Consider the following 18,526-nt stretch of genomic DNA (forward strand, 5'->3'; position numbering starts at 1 on the left):
TAGCACTATACACTGTTCAATAAACATGAGAAAATTTCTGATGTAGCACTATACACTGTTCAATAACCATGAGAAAATTTCTGATGTAGCACTATACACTGTTCAATAAACATGAAACATTTCTGATGTAGCACTATACACTGTTCAATAAACATGAGAAAATTTCTGATGTAGCACTATACACTGTTCAATAAACATGAGAAAGTTTCTGAAGTAGCACTATACAGTGTTCAATAAACATGAGAAAATTTCTGAAATAGCACTATACACTGTTCAATAAACAAGAGAAAATTTCTGATGTAGCATTATACACTGTTCAATAAACATGAGAAAATTTCTGATGTAACACAATACACTGTTCAATAAACATGAGAAAATTTCTGAAGTAGCACTATACACTGTTCAATAAACAAGAGAAAATTTCTGATGTAGCATTATACACTGTTCAATAAACATGAGAAAATTTCTGATGTAACACAATACACTGTTCAATAAACATGAGAAAATTTCTGATGTAGCACTATACACTGTTCAATAAACATGAGAAAATTTCTGAAATAACACTATACAGTGTTCAATAAATATGAGAAAATTTGTGATGTAGCACTATACACTGTTCAATAAACATGAGAAAATTTCTGATGTAGCATTATACACTGTTCAAAAAACATGAGAAAATTTCTGTTGTAGCACTATACACTGTTCAATAAACATGAGAAAATTTCTGATGTAGCACTATACACTGTTCAATAAACATGAGAAAATTTCTGATGTAGCACTATACACTGTTTAATAAACATGAGAAAATTTCTGATGTAGCACTATACACTGTTCAATAAACATGAGAAAATTTCTGATGTAGCACTATACACTGTTCAATAAACATGAGAAAATTTCTGAAGTAACACTATACACTGTTCAATAAACATGAGAAAATTTCTGAAGTAACACTATACACTGTTCAATAAACATGAGAAAATTTCTGAAATAGCACTATACACTGTTCAATAAACATGAGAAAATTTCTGAAATAGCACTATACACTGTTCAATAAACATGAGAAAATTTCTGAAATAGCACTATACACTGTTCAATAAACATGAGAAAATTTCTGAAATAGCACTATACACTGTTCAATAAACATGAGAAAATTTCTGATGTAGCACTATACACTGTTCAATGAACATGAGAAAATTTCTGATGTAGCACTATACACTGTTCAATGAACATGAGAACATTTCTGATGTAGCACTATACACTGTTCAATAAACATGAGAAAATTTCTGATGTAGCACTATACACTGTTCAATAAACATGAGAAAATTTCTGATGTAGCACTATACACTGTTCAATAAACATGAGAAAATTTCTGATGTAGCACTATACACTGTTCAATAAACATGAGAAAATTTCTGAAATAGCACTATACACTGTTAAATAACCATGAGAAAATTTCTGAAGTAGCACTATACACTGTTCAATAAACATGAGAAAATTTCTGAAATAGCACTATACACTGTTCAATAAACATGAGAAAATTTCTGAAATAGCACTATACACTGTTCAATAAACATGAGAAAATTTCTGAAATAGCACTATACACTGTTCAATAAACATGAGACAAGAATATGAGCTAATATTTTTCCCCCAGCATGTTTTTAAGAACTTTTAAGTGTTGATAATTGGTCTGTAGTTGTAAATATCCTACATTCTGGTGAACAAACCAGGCTAAATGTTATGATTAGAATATACATATGTCTGGAAAACTAAAGGTTAACTTTATTTTGAATTTTGTGCAAAGCTAATCGATGACTATCTCCATTAACTGCCCCTTGTTTAGTAATGATAGAAGGAAGACAACACCACCAACTCTAATATCAATGAACAGTGGAAATGACTGTCACATTTTATTGCTTCCACGGCATGTTCATGATGGAGACTCAACCAACATACAACCCACAAATTACATGTCAAGTGCTTTAACCACCAGGCCATGCCAGACCCTAATAAAACAAGAGAAACAACACCTGGGTAGGCAACAGTATATTTAGTATCCAAAGCAAATGGTTAGTAAGTGAAAGTACATACCCTATTAATGTGAGAATACCCAGCTTTCTTCAGGTAGTTCTCTACAAAATGACTCTTTCCTGCTGTGTAAATGAAATCCAGTTTGTCATTTGATTTGGTTGTATTTATATTGTAAAGGCAAAATCATTAGAAATATTTTTCACAAATATTTTAGACATATATGCTTTATTAATTGAAGTCTTTTGAGATAAATAAAAGGAAAGTCTAATATAAGGAAAATTACTTTTAACTGATTTAATGAAAAATTATTTAAATTAAATATGACCAAAGATTATCACTTGAAAAGTGCTACTAACTGTATAACTTCAGTAGAATCCAGAGTAATAATTACACATTAAGATAGATCTTACTTCTAGCCTTTTACTTAGTTATAAGTATCAATCAATCATGTTACTACCACATATAAAAACAACAACCATTACACGATTTCAGTTTTCCACTTCATTGTATACTTGCCTCGTAAGTTAGCTTCCTATTTAATAAATTTGTAGACTTTGTATAATCGTAGATACTCTAACTGTTGTTAGTGAAGACTCATAACGTAGCTAAATTAATATGTAGTCTTTGTATAATTGTACATAATCTAACTGTTGTTGGTGAAGACTCATAACGTAGCTAAATTAATATGTAGTCTTTGTATAATTGTACATACTCTAACTGTTGTTGGTGAAGACTCATAACGCAGCTAAATTAATATGTAGACTTTGTATAATCGTACATACTCTAACTGTTGTTGGTGAAGACTCATAACGCAGCTAAATTAATATGTAGACTTTGTATAATTGTACATACTCTAACTGTTGTTGGTGAAGACTCATAACATAGCTAAATTAATATGTAGTCTTTGTACAATTGTACATACTCTAACTGTTGTTGGTGAAGACTCATAACGTAGCTAAATTAATATGTAGTCCTTGTATAATTGTACATACTCTAACTGTTGTTCGTGAGGACTCGTAACGTAGCTAAATTAATATGTAGTCCTTGTATAATTGTACATACTCTAACTGTTGTTGGTGAGGACTCATAACGTAGGTAAATTTATATGTTGTCTTTGTATTCTAACTCTTAGTGTTTCAATATAGTCTGTTGTCTGTTCTAGGTAAAATCTGTTTAAAAAGCACCATTAGAATGGTGTTGAATCTTAATAACTAGAATGATACTTCCTGTAGTCTATTTCCACTACTGCTTAGATGCTTTCAATGAGAAAATGTGTCAACTGGCCAGTATACTTTAGTATGTTCTAATTGTATGTGTCAACTGGCCAGTATACTTTAGTATGTTCTAATTGCATGTGTCAACTGGTCAGTATACTTTAGTATGTTCTAATTGTATGTGTCAACTGGCCAGTATACTTTAGTATGTTCTAATTGTATGTGTCAACTGGCCAGTATACTTTAGTATGTTCTAATTGTATGTGTCAACTGGCCAGTATACTTTAGTATGTTCTAATTGTATGTGTCAACTGGTCAGTATACTTTGGTATGTTCTAATTGTATGTGTCAACTGGTCAGTATACTTTAGTATGTTCTAATTGCATGTGTCAACTGGTCAGTATACTTTAGTATGTTCTAATTGTATGTGTCAACTGGCCAGTATACTTTAGTATGTTCTAATTGTATGTGTTAACTGGTCAGTATACTTTGGTATGTTCTAATTGTATGTGTCAACTGGTCAGTATACTTTAGTATGTTTTAATTGCATGTGTCAACTGGTCAGTATTCTTTAGTATGTTCTAATTGTATGTGTCAACTGGCCAGTATACTTTAGTATGTTCTAATTGTTTGTGTTAACTGGTCAGTATACTTTAGTATGTTCTAATTGTGTGTCAACTGGTCAGTATACTTTAGTATGTTCTGACTGTACATGTCAACTGGTCAGTATACTTTAGCATGTTCTAATTGTATGTGTTAACTGGTCAGTATACTTTAGTATGTTCTAATTGTGTGTCAACTGGTCAGTATACTTTAGTATGTTCTGACTGTACATGTCAACTGGTCAGTATACTTTAGCATGTTTTAATTGTATGTGTCAACTGGTCAGTATACTTTAGTATGTTCTAATTGTATGTGTCAACTGGTCAGTATACTTTAGTATATTCTAATAGGATATCTCAATAGAGAGACTTACATGCTGGGAATCCAACACAAACTATAACCTAGAAGGAAAACAATTATTTTAACAATAAAACACTTTAATAAAAGCATCACATAAATATTAGAATGTTGTTAACATACACTGCACATTATGTTTATCTCTAGAAAATTAAGACCCTAGAAGAAATTAGATCATAAACCCCTGCATTTCAATAATTTTAAATTGAATATGTTAAAACCAGAATAAATATCAAGGTGTTATTCATTTCTTTTATTACTGTAACTGCTCATGGATTTGTGCTAAGTCTAACTTATCCATTTCTAATTTATTCCTGTATAATTTTGCATACAATATTTTTTGGTGTGAAATAACAATTACTTTCATGTGTTTGACACATCTTATCATCACACATACTCATAACCAATCATCATATTAAGATGCAGAACTACCTGTCTCTTACCTAGATAGATAGTTTCATACCTGAAACTGTCAACCAATCAGTTTGAATGATCAGTTACACTGGAGGTCAAAATCAGTTTAACATTATTTGAATTATAGTTTTGGTATTTTTCATAGAATAACATATCTGTACTGTGAGAAGAAAAAGATACAGATCGGATGAAGTCAAAGGAACAAGAAAAGAAGTGCAATGCTGCCAGCAAGTGAGCAGAACAGTATGTATGTGAACTGTGGGTTTACTTCATAACAAAAGAAAGATGCAGAAATGTGGACACTAGAATTGCTGGCTCTAAGACTACATACCAAAAAAAAAATCTATTAATAGTGTAAGAAGGGTCATCTTCAAGAACTACCACCAGAGGGTAGTTATAAAGAATCATCTTTACTGGTTGAATCTGGAATATTGCTTAAATTACCACAGAGATCCAAGGGTGAAAATGAATCCAAGAATGAAGGTAGTACAAAGGGATAAGCCAAAATATGTCTCACCAGCCAAAGAATTAGTGAATCTAAACTGAAAATCTAACCTTGTGACTAAAAAAGTCATAAGTTTGTGACTATAGACAATGAAAGTAACAGAAACACAAGTTAACTGTAGTGGATGTGTATAATGATGAGGAAGTAGCTATAATAAAATATACCCAAGAACAGCAAGGAGCACCAGCAGCAATAAACACAAGTTAACTGTAGTGGATGTGTATAATGATGAGGAAGTAGCTACTGCTATACCCAAGAACAGCTTGGAGCACCAGCAGCAATAAAAGTGTTGATAGAAAAGCAGAATCATGCTATTCTAAATACAAAGTGACATCAGTAGAAGTATGGGTTATGATACAGAAAAAAAAGAAAAAGACTTACAATCCAGGGCAGAGAGACATATAGATAAGTTTATGTCTGTGTAGCAAGGAAAATGAGTAAACTAGGATTTATCCAGCAGAAAATAAGAAAATAGTGAAACCAGTTTAACGTCTTGAAAAATATATGATTGAAAGCAAGAACAACAAAGTTAAGGCATGCTGTAAACTCTGGTGGCCTAACTGTCACTGAAGGATGCTACACAAAGAAAGCTCAGCTCCTACATACACACATGAAAAAAAAATTAAAATCACCTAAAGAAGGAAAGTTATTAATACTCTCAATGACAGAAGCAACAAAAACTGTCCCCCTCCTATGAACTAGACCAAAAAACAAGAAAAATAACTTTGAAAAGATCTAAGTTCAACATAAAAATGTGGATAAATATTCTTTAACTAACATTAAAAATTTGTCTAACATTAAAATAGAAATTTCAGGGACTTAAACACTAAAATCCTAAGATAACTTCTCAAGAAAAGAATTACAAACCTCAAGTTTATTGATAACAAAATTTTCAAGTTATAATTCTAAAGAATTCTAGAAAAAGAAAAGACAAATAAAGACAAAAACTCAGAAAATTCTTGTAGGTTCTGTTTCTGTGCTAGCACAAAGTTAACATATCATTTGCCCACTAAGAGAAAACATGACTATATCTGATACAGAATAATTAAGTAAAAGGTATAGGTATTATCAATCTCAATCCAAGCCAGAAGTTGTCCTCTTAAGTTTGTAATACAGTATAACATTTCAAATATATGCTATAAGGTTTCTTATTGCCTTCCAGCAAAGGATATTTTCTGCCACTTTGATAAAAATATTCATATATTTATTATACATTACAATCCAACAGGATATAACATTTAATTACCTATACTTATTACCAGATTGATTTCTGGTTTGGCTCTAAGTCAGCAGTTTGCTCTGATGGAAAGTTAATGTGATTCATTTGCAATTCTCTTATTTTCTGAATTTTCTGCTGAGGTGAAAATACAGTAGAAATTCTACTGTTTTTCTTGCAAAAATGATTATTCACTAACATAGTATACTTATAGGTACGGAATAGGATAAAACAGTTCTTATTTAGTTTGCAGTGAGATAGTAAGGGTAAATATAATGCAATCAGAAAATAATGAAACTCATATGTATGATACTGGAAAAACTTTCTTATTACACAATGTGCAACCACAAACTTTGAGAAATATTATCCTGTGCACATGTAGATGTACAACAGGGTCACAATTTTCCCATTTCACCTTTGTTTTCTATCATGAAGGACCTTCCATTCAAACATACAGAAAAAAATTTGGCATCTGAATTTGTTGTGTATAGTGGAGAAAAATGAAAGTGAAGAAATAACATAAAATTTGACATTTATGGAGTATTTAGTATGTTTTTGTCTTTGACACAGTAGTGCTTGAGATGTTGTATGTATATTATTAAACTGCATGAAGAGCAAGTGTTATAATGTTAACTGGAATAAGTTTATGAAGTGTAAACTTCACCAGCTTTATGTAAGTTATTTATAAATCAAAATTAAGGTCAGGACTAATAACATATTATTAATGATTGATTTTATCATCAATTATTTGTATTTTTTTATTAATTAACACTACTCACAATTCAGATGTGAGTGACCAGTAAGCTGTTGTTTTTGTTCCTGGTGAGAGTTAATTCATTACAGTGTAAACCGAGAAGTTTACATTACTCATTCTAAGTAATTACAATATGTCAACCACACTGAACCTGCTTTATCTAGTGACAGTGAGGCCTTCTGCTTAAAACCAGGGTTTACCAGGCCAGCTATAAATCGACAAACACAGGTTTGACTGAGATTATATCAAAATTTTCAAACAGCATGAAAAACAAGTGTCATGTTCCCATTCAAAATGGCAAAACACCCAGTATCCATGTTAGTCACAAAGAAAAATATATTTAAGTGTAAAAAAAGAATGTTCCAACCTTTTCTTTCCCAACAAGTACAATAAAATAAACATCTAATATATGCTAGTGCATTCTGACCTCTTGTTCTGATGACTTGAGTAATGTTTCTGTTCCTCGTTTAGAAACTGGTGGTTTATACATCTCCAGCAGTGGAATTTCTGGTATGTTCAACTGACAGAATTGAAATGAAATAATTAAATAAAAGGAATGAAACTTATAGTAAAAATAATAATAATAATTTTCACACTACTAGTTTCTGATCACAGCTTTTAAAATTTAATTCTTTAGAAGTTTGTTCCAATATTACTGTGGTCAATTAATTTGAATCATTTATCTATAATTCCAGAAGTACTTTTACTTTTCCATGCACTATTAAAGCTTTAACATCAGTTACCCAGGATACCATAAGTAGTTTTACTTTTCTATTCATTTATTACACCTAGTTACTCTGCCTTTATTATTCATCTAAAAACCTTTTAAACATATTTTTGATAAGACATTCATCAGTATATTCAGTAATTTATATGTAATTTACTCAGATCTCACTGCTGTTTGAATAAGGAAAAAAACAAACTCCCATGACACATTATGACTGATTGTTTACAATGTAATTTACATTTCTATATACACAACAAGAAATTCTTAATAAAGATGTACTTACTGGATCAAATGATGGTTTTTTGAAAGGGACTTTCTTCTGACCAAGAAAAAACTCTTCAGGAGTGAAGAAGTCAAGTTCCAGGTTTAAAGCAAACTAAATAAATGTACAAATTAACTAAATTCAGTCGCATTTTAACATTGAAGGAAGAATAATGAATGAAAAGTACATCTTATATAATAACTACAATGGTTGAATAATAGACACTGAATGAAAAGTACATCTCATATAAGAACTATAATGGTTGAATAATAGACACTGAATTAAAAGTACATCTCATATAAGAACTATAATGGTTGAATAATAGATACTGAATGAAAAGTACATCTCATATAAGAACTATAATGGTTGAATAATAGATACTGAATGAAAAGTACATCTCATATAAGAACAATAATGGTTGAATAATAGACACTGAATGAAAAGTACATCTCATATAAGAACTATAATGGTTGAATAATAGATACTGAATGAAAAGTACATCTCATATAAGAACTATAATGGTTGAATAATAGACACTGAATTAAAAGTACATCTCATATAAGAACTATAATGGTTGAATAATAGATACTGAATGAAAAGTACATCTCATATAAGAACAATAATGGTTGAATAATAGATACTGAATGAAAAGTACATCTCATATAATAACAATAATGGTTGAATAATAGACACTAAATGAAAAGTACATCTCATATAAGAACTATAATGGTTGAATAATAGACACTGAATGAAAAGTACATCTCATATAAGAACTACAATGGTTGAATAATAGACACTGAATGAAAAGTACATCTCATATAAGAACTATAATGGTTGAATAATAGATACTGAATGAAAAGTACATCTCATATAAGAACAATAATGGTTGAATAATAGATACTGAATGAAAAGTACATCTCATATAATAACAATAATGGTTGAATAATAGACACTGAATGAAAAGTACATCTCATATAAGAACTATAATGGTTGAATAATAGACACTGAATGAAAAGTACATCTCATATAAGAACTACAATGGTTGAATAATAGACACTGAATGAAAAGTACATCTCATATAAGAACTATAATGGTTGAATAATAGATACTGAATGAAAAGTACATCTCATATAAGAACTACAATGGTTGCAAATAGGCCCAGATATAGTAGTTATATAAGAAAACAGTCCCATGTGTAGTAGTAATATAAGAAAACAGTCCCATGTGTAGTAGTAATATAAGAAAACAGACCCTCATGTGTAGTAGTAATATAAGAAAACAGTCCCATGTGTAGTAGTAATATAAGAAAATAGTCCCATATGTAGTAGTAGTAATATAAGAAAACAGTCCCATATGTAGTAGTAATATAAGAAAACAGTCCCATATGTAGTAGTAATATAAGAAAACAGTCCCATGTGTAGTAGTAATATAAGAAAATAGTCCCATATGTAGTAGTAGTAATATAAGAAAACAGTCCCATATGTAGTAGTAATATAAGAAAACAGTCCCATATGTAGTAGTAATATAAGAAAACAGTCCCATGTGTAGTAGTAATATAAGAAAACAAGATTTTAGGGAACTAGATGTATGTTGTAGTGTTGTAACTGATTTTAGTTAGAGTTAGGGAACTAGATGTATGTTGTAGTGTTGTAACTGATTTTAGTTAGAGTTAGGGAACTACATGTATGTACTAGTGTTGTAACTGATTTTAGTTAGAGTTAGGGAACTAGATGTATGTTGTAGTGTTGTAACTGATTTTAAGAATCTAATTTTTGTTTTAAATTTCTAAATTTACTTTAAATATATATGATATATAGTCTTTATTGGTGGATACTTTAATATATTTTTGTCAATTAAGAGACTTGTGATCACTTGTACTGCTTGAGCAAAATCTAATTTGCAGATTTTTCCACTAACTTAAATGGACCCTCTATCTGGGTACAATATAAGCATCTCATTCCAATAATGTAACCAACTTTTTGAGACATAAAGTAGGTTTTAGTGGGGAGGTAAGGCAGGAAAGTGTCAGTGGAAGTAAGTACTAACACTTTTACTGATAAAGCAGATGAACAACATTTTGACCTTCTTAGTACATCTTCACATTTTTCTGTAAGTATTATCAGAAATATATTGTCAGTTTAGGAAAATATAAACTTCCAAAACATACTTATAATCTGCTCACACTATAGCTAGAATCAGACATTGAGAAGTTGGAGGGGCTGGCATGATTCATACAGAAAGCATCTGTATACAACATGAATGCACCAAGATAAAGATGGTATAAGAGTGGGAAAACTGCACCAAATCCAGAACAGGTATGCTCTTCACCTGGAACTTAGTTCTGATATCAAACATAAAATAGAATACGAGTCATGATCAGTAGAACCCAGCCTCAACCGGATAGCCAAGGTTTGAAAACTCAGGGTTGGAATTAAGGGGTTATGTTATCTATATCTCACCTTGGTGGTTAGGGCTATAGGACCACAATGATTTATATATATATCTCACTGGATCTCAAACTGTAGCCACAGAGTGATGAGTTTTGTACCAGTAAAATCACAATAAAAAACTGAGCAACATGTAAGAAAACAAACTCTTGGATCAACCATCTATACTTCCCTTTCAACTAACAACTCTCTTATGGTCTAGGAATGAAACTCAACTAACTATGTACCTGTGAGAGGTCTAAAAGCAACAGGTTGAATAGACAAAGTTGGAGGTGATATAAACTGAGTGACCTGTCACACAACTGTGAGGTAAATCTTCCAGCATGAACAACAATACCAGAAGAAGGATGAAAAACCAAGTAGTCATTTCAGTGATGTCAAGAAAAAGTAGAGAATTATATATGCAAAAACAGCTTGTTTGGGTTGAGAAAATGTTTTACATAGAAGAGCAAACAACGTTTCGACCTTCTTCGGTCATCGTCAGGTTCACAAAGAAAGAGGTAACTGACCGGAAGCTGACCACATGTTTAAAAGGGGTTGTGCAACTGAGTGTCGGAACGTAGAGGGCGGTGTTAGATTTTTGAATTTTACCTCTTTCTTTGTGAACCTGACGATGACTGAAGAAGATCGAAACGTTGTTCGCTCTTCTATGTAAAATATTTTCTCAACCCAAACGAGCCGTTTTTGCATATATAGCAAGTAGTCACTTGTCATCCTTCTGCTAAGAAAGAAGGAGTAGAGTCATATCCAGTGTGAGAGATCCTCAAAATCTCACAAACTCCAGTAACAAACTGAATAGAAGGGGCTGGAAGTGGCTGATCAAAACAATCCTCTGCTGAGGCTGACCTGGTAAAAGGAGCCAGAAACAGTGAGTATAACTTCTCGACAGTTGTTTCTGGGCCATCTGCTAATGCTGCCTCAGAGCCTCCCAAAGAGACACACATGGTCTTGCACATATGTCTCCATTTTACAACAGATCATATTATGGACAACTTTGACTAAAAATGACCCTCTCCTGACTGTTGGCAAACACCAGGTAGCAGAGGTGGAAGTGGTCTGGTTGACCTTTCTAATAGAAACATTAACTCAATAATTCATACTTGTTGGTACATTGTTTGGTTTTTTCTGTTCAATAATGTACGAATATAAATGAAGAAATAACTACAGAAATACCACAGTTGAGACTTAATTATTAAAATTCGCTTGATTTAATTTTTTCATTATTATTTGCATAAAAGGCTTAAAACGTATCACATCAATTACATTTCAATCTAATACTTTTCAAGTAACAACATAATAATTTCCATCATACAAATACAGAGACAAGCCTTGAATTCTGCAAACAGGAGCCACGAGTGGCCTGTCAAACTTATTAATGTGTCTCAAGTTTATTCTACCTGCATGTCCAAACAGATGAAACATAGAGTTTGTTTTTAATAAAACTTTACATTCATACAACACCAGTGTCAATTATACAGTGGCAGAATAATTATTATATTTACCAGTTCTGTTATTGTAATACTTAAGTGGATATTACAATGGACATAAAAGAATACCATTTGCAAAATATGCAATAACATATCTTTGATGATTTTCACTTTTTACAATAATTCCAAAGTCAATAATTAATAACGAAATTTATAATTTCTTTATTAAAATGAAACAATCTCAAGTCTTAACTAAATTATGTTTAAAGGAAAACCATACATTACATACACAGTTTATTGTTCATTTTTTAAAATACAAAACCAGCCTTCTGTGCTGTGACTACTAAAAATACCAAAACCTGGTTTTTAGCAGTGTTAACTCTCAGACTTATAGCTGAGCTGCTGGTGGGCATTGGGGTTAATATATATACGTGCTGCATTTTAGGTTATTGTTGTCATGTTCCATAATTTGAATGTATCAACCAATTTTGCCTGCGAAATAAAGTTTGAATTTCAGGCACACTGTGAATATATTCAGTTGAGATTAGAAACAGTTTTCATCTCTAGCCTTAAAATTTCAAATAACACTTAATTTATTATTCAAATTGGCAGTTACTGTAAATTATCCAATAGTCCAAAGGATAAATAAATAAATAAATTGAAAATGATAAAATTAAAATAACATTATACACTGATTTTATAGTTATAATAAAATCCTATATGAGGCCAACTGTGCAAGTGAATTATTTTAATATTTTCAATATCATTGAAACAATATGTTATTGAGAGGGTTTTCTATGTACATATAGAATTATAAAACAATTAGAAAATAGTTTAAAAGCAGCAGAGTGAGTTGTTTTAACTCTTTAGATACAAGGTAATTCATCAAAGAAAATTTCCATACAAAAATTCTGGATTAAAGAAATTGAAATTCAAACCATTTAATTTCATTTTCAATCATATAAGAAAATAAGCACTTTGGAATCACAGTCCAGTTACAAGGCTTTGATTTTATTTAGACAGATTTCCGAGATATTGTCAAAGAGCATAACTCAAGTTTAACAGCAAGTTTGAGTTATTTGGAAAACATATTTTGTATACCTTGGAAATGCTTGTCTCTCTTTATATTATTATAACATTTTTCCATTATAATTTTATGAATCCAACAAATCTTTGTAAAGCATAATACAGTGCAAGCAGTATATACCAGTCTATCTCCACAGGAGAAATCCTTTTTCTTTCCAGGAGACCAGTTAGCTTCTCTCCCAGCAGCATCTAAGATAAACATACTATATCAGAGTGGCAATGACATATTATTTACAAATTAAAATTAAATGAACTAGAGCTCTGGCAGTATTACCTTTCAAGCTGTGCCTGCATGTTACCATAATTACATATAAATTACTTTTAATTATGTTCCCAGTGTTTTGTTCATGGATGTATCATAGAGATCAGTGACTGATTTCATATCTTTTAATACAATGAATAAGAGTGAAACTAATCAACAGATAGTGAAAAAAATCTGATTATGTTATAATTTTTGTAATGAATATCACACAGTTTGTCAACACACAAACAATCCTAATATCACACAGTTTGTAAACACACAAGCAATCCTAATATCACATTGTTTGTAAACACACAACCAATCCTTATCTTGTTCTTCTGGAATATAGCCTCTGTCACCTCACCATTTTTATTCCAAGATACAAACGTTTCTTTTGTGAGATAATCTGTACCTATAGTAACTATTTCATAATCTTTCATGGAAATTAGTCTTTCTGGGCTTAATGACCATTAAATTACACATGCAGAACTTCATGAGAAAAATGCATGTTGGTGTCAGAAAGTTTGAAATATTACTCAATATTTTTAGGTTAAAATGAGTTGATGTATTTATCAGATACAAAAGACTATTAAGTGTCAGTAACATTATTAATATATTTATTTTGTGTTTGTTATTCATCAGTGTCAAGGCTATCGAATGTTGTGTTTGCTATCTACTGATGTTGAGGCTATTACAGATTTCTCAGATGCCTTAGTGATAGATGTATAAATAATTGTGGCCAGAAATGGAAGCAGAGTAAATTCATATGAAAGGGAAGTTTGGTAAGAAAAAAGTTAGAAAACCTGAAGTTAACTATTGTGGGAATGAATGACTTTATGGTTGATAGGTTAGACTATCAATTACACTATTACAGAAAAAGTAGTTTAAGAACTATGAAGCACTGTATAGAGAAGTGTATATTATGTTGTAATGAGATTAAATATTAAGAACTATGAAGCACTGTATAGAGAAGTATATATTATGTTGTTATGAGATTAAATATTAAGAACTATGAAGCACTGTATAGAGAAGTATATATTATGTTGTAATGAGATTAAATATTAAGAACTATGAAGCACTGTATAGATAAGTGTATATTATGTTGTAATGAGATTAAATATTAAGAACTATGAAGCACTGTATAGAGAAGTGTATATTATGTTGTAATGAGATTAAATATTAAGAACTATGAAGCACTGTATATAGAAGTATATATTATGTTGTAATGAGATTAAATATTAAGAACTATGAAGCACTGTATAGAGAAGTATATATTATGTTGTAATGAGATTAAATATTAAGAACTATGAAGCACTGTATAGAGAAGTGTATATTATGTTGTAATGAGATTAAATATTAAGAACTATGAAGCAGTGTATAGAGAAGTATATATTATGTTGGAATGAGATTAAATATTAAGAACTATGAAGCAGTGTATAGAGAAGTATATATTATGTTGCAATGAGATTAAATATTAAGAACTATGAAGCACTGTATATAGAAGTGTATATTATGTTGTAATGAGATTAAATATTAAGAACTATGAAGCACTGTATAGAGAAGTGTATATTATGTTGTAATGAGATTAAATATTAAGAACTATGAAGCACTGTATAGAGAAGTATATATTATGTTGTAATGAGATTAAATATTAAGAACTATGAAGCACTGTATATAGAAGTGTATATTATGTTGTAATGAGATTAAATATTAAGAACTATGAAGCACTGTATATAGAAGTATATATTATGTTGTAATGAGATTAAATATTAAGAACTATGAAGCACTGTATAGAGAAGTATATATTATGTTGTAATGAGATTAAATATTAAGAACTATGAAGCACTGTATAGATAAGTGTATATTATGTTGTAATGAGATTAAATATTAAGAACTATGAAGCACTGTATAGAGAAGTATATATTATGTTGCAATGAGATTAAATATTAAGAACTATGAAGCACTGTATAGAGAAGTGTATATTATGTTGCAATGAGATTAAATATTAAGAACTATGAAGCACTGTATAGAGAAGTATATATTATGTTGTAATGAGATTAAATATTAAGAACTATGAAGCACTGTATAGAGAAGTGTATATTATGTTGTAATGAGATTAAATATTAAGAACTATGAAGCACTGTATAGAGAAGTATATATTATGTTGTAATGAGATTAAATATTAAGAACTATGAAGCACTGTACAGAGAAGTATATATTATGTTGTAATGAGATTAAATATTAAGAAGCACTATATAGAAAAGTATATATTATATTATGTTGTAATGAGATTAAATATTAAGAACTATGAAGCACTGTATAGATAAGTGTATATTATGTTGCAATGAGATTAAATATTAAGAACTATGAAGCACTGTATAGATAAGTGTATATTATGTTGCAATGAGATTAAATATTAAGAACTATGAAGCACTGTATAGAGAAGTGTATATTATGTTGCAATGAGATTAAATATTAAGAACTATGAAGCACTGTATAGATAAGTGTATATTATGTTGGAATGAGATTAAATATTAAGAACTATGAAGCACTGTATAGAGAAGTGTATATTATGTTGTAATGAGATTAAATATTAAGAACTATGAAGCACTGTATAGAGAAGTGTATATTATGTTGCAATGAGATTAAATATTAAGAACTATGAAGCACTGTATAGATAAGTGTATATTATGTTGGAATGAGATTAAATATTAAGAACTATGAAGCACTGTATAGAGAAGTGTATATTATGTTGTAATGAGATTAAATATTAAGAACTATGAAGCACTGTATAGATAAGTGTATATTATGTTGTAATGAGATTAAATATTAAGAACTATGAAGCACTGTATAGAGAAGTATACATTATGTTGTAATGAGATTAAATATCAAGAATTATGAAGCACTGTACAGAGAAGTATATATTATGTTGTAATGAGATTAAATATTAAGAACTATGAAGCACTGTATAAAGTATATTATGTTGTAATGAGATTAAATATTAAGAACTATGAAGCACTGTATAGAGAAGTATATATTATGTTGTAATGAGATTAAATATTAAGAACTATGAAGCACTGTATAGAGAAGTGTATATTATGTTGTAATGAGATTAAATATTAAGAACTATGAAGCACTGTATAAAGTGTATATTATGTTGCAATGAGATTAAATATTAAGAACTATGAAGCACTGTATAGATAAGTGTATATTATGTTGGAATGAGATTAAATATTAAGAACTATGAAGCACTGTATAGAGAAGTGTATATTATGTTGTAATGAGATTAAATATTAAGAACTATGAGCACTGTATAGAGAAGTGTATATTATGTTGCAAATGAGATTAAATATTAAGAACTATGAAGCACTGTATAGATAAGTGTATATTATGTTGGAATGAGATTAAATATTAAGAACTATGAAGCACTGTATAGAGAAGTGTATATTATGTTGTAATGAGATTAAATATTAAGAACTATGAAGCACTGTATAGAGAAGTATATATTATGTTGGAATGAGATTAAATGTTCTAAATTATGTGTGAAAAAGTATGTATTCATGATTTATTGATGTTAAAATTTGTATTAATAAACATTTTTTTATGTTTTACAGCTACAACAGAAAGTGTTCGTACCATTACTGTCAGTGAGTAGTTTTCTTCATAACTTAAAAAGTATCAGGATTAGGATAATGAAAGTATAGTATATTATAAATATTATGCTAACACACACCTACATAAATTTATATGTAACTTGAACAGCAAATAAACTGTTTATAAACAAACAACCAAACATAGAAGGGGTAGAGAGTGTTCATGCATCTACTTTAATGGTCACTCATGTAGTCTTTCAGGTGAATTACTTGGTGCAATCTCTCCTCATAGCCCTCCATGATCGCTTGACAGTACTTGACTGGTATTTTCTGCCATTCTTCTTTACGGAAGGCCTCCAACTCTTGCAAACTTTTCTAGATGACTGATGAACCCTGGTCTTCAACCATGCCAAACATTTTCAATTGGGTTGAGATCAGTGACCGCGATGACCACTCCAGAACACTTATATGGTTGTTCTGCAACCAGGATTGCACATATTTCAATGTGTGCTTAGGTTATTGTGTTGGAAAATCCAATCCATCAAGCCGCAAGTTCCGAAGCATCATTCTTGATACAAGTGCCTAAAATATCAATGTACTTCTTCTTTTCCATGATTCCATTGATGCGGTGAAGGCTGCCTGCACCAGAAGAGCTGACGGAAGCCCATAGCATGATCGAGCCACCTCCATGTTTAACTGTAGAGATGGTGTTTTTTGAAAATTTTGTTCCCCTTCTACGGAAAATATTGTGAACATCATTGAGGCCAAAAGCTCGATTATAGTCTCTGTCTGACCAAAGAATACTCTTCCAATAGGATCTACATGCTTTCTTGCATACTTCAATCTTGCTTCTAAATGAACAAGCTTTAAATATGGAGTTCTGCAAGGACGGCATGCTTTGAACCCAGAAGAGTATAACATGTTCAGAACTGTAACGGTGCTTACTTCAACCCAAGTTTCCCTTACCAGTTTCTGTATGTCATTACATGTTAAAAAGGTTTCTACTAACTTCTGAAAACCTTCCTCTTGGTCTCTCTCTCAAATTTTTGGGGCATCTGAACGAGTGAGGTTAGCAGTTGATCCTGCAAGCTTAAACTTGGCAATTATGATTTGAACAATAGATTTCGCACATACAGTTGTGTAGCAATACTGGAAAGAGTCACACGAGACTTGTATTTTACAATAATTTGGTATTTTTAAATCACTGGACAGTTGGTTCGCCAACATGATCAAGCAGATATTGACGGAGACGACGCTAAATTGCAGGAAGTAAATATTTTGCTGGCTAAATTCCAATAATTATGAACCCAGTGTCTAGTTCTGGTATAGTATAATGTAGTTTATTCACCAAACTAAACAACATTTTATGGGAATGTCAGTTTTTTCACACGCTCTGAACTGTAATGAACACTTTCTGCTCCTCCTATTTTGGTTATTTGTTTATAAACAGTTTATTTGTTGTTTAATTTACATAAAAATTTATGTAGGTGTGTGTTAGCATAATATTTATAATATATTGATACTTTCATTATCCTAATCCTGATACTTTTAAGTTATGAGTATGAAACTACTCTGGAAGCAAGGGTATGAACACTTTCTGTCAGAACTGAAAATTACTACTAATAAAAAAATTTATAACTCTCGGTAATCTT

General features: G+C 30.5%; 1 protein-coding gene across 1 annotated transcript in view; it reads right to left on the minus strand.

The window, feature by feature from the left end:
- LOC143240209 (uncharacterized) overlaps positions 1-18,526 on the minus strand; it is a 148,899-nt gene that overhangs the window by 19,314 nt on the left and 111,059 nt on the right. Inside the window, exons 15-19 of the mRNA XM_076482307.1 lie at positions 13,162-13,243; positions 8,102-8,194; positions 7,519-7,611; positions 4,219-4,246; positions 2,089-2,150 (exon numbers count right to left, since the gene is read on the minus strand). Of these exons, the coding sequence (XP_076338422.1) occupies positions 2,089-2,150; positions 4,219-4,246; positions 7,519-7,611; positions 8,102-8,194; positions 13,162-13,243 (358 nt within the window). The remainder of the gene's footprint in view (positions 1-2,088; positions 2,151-4,218; positions 4,247-7,518; positions 7,612-8,101; positions 8,195-13,161; positions 13,244-18,526) is intronic.

This window comes from Tachypleus tridentatus, chromosome 13 (genome assembly GCF_004210375.1).
Source record: "Tachypleus tridentatus isolate NWPU-2018 chromosome 13, ASM421037v1, whole genome shotgun sequence".
NCBI lineage: Eukaryota > Metazoa > Arthropoda > Merostomata > Xiphosura > Limulidae > Tachypleus > Tachypleus tridentatus.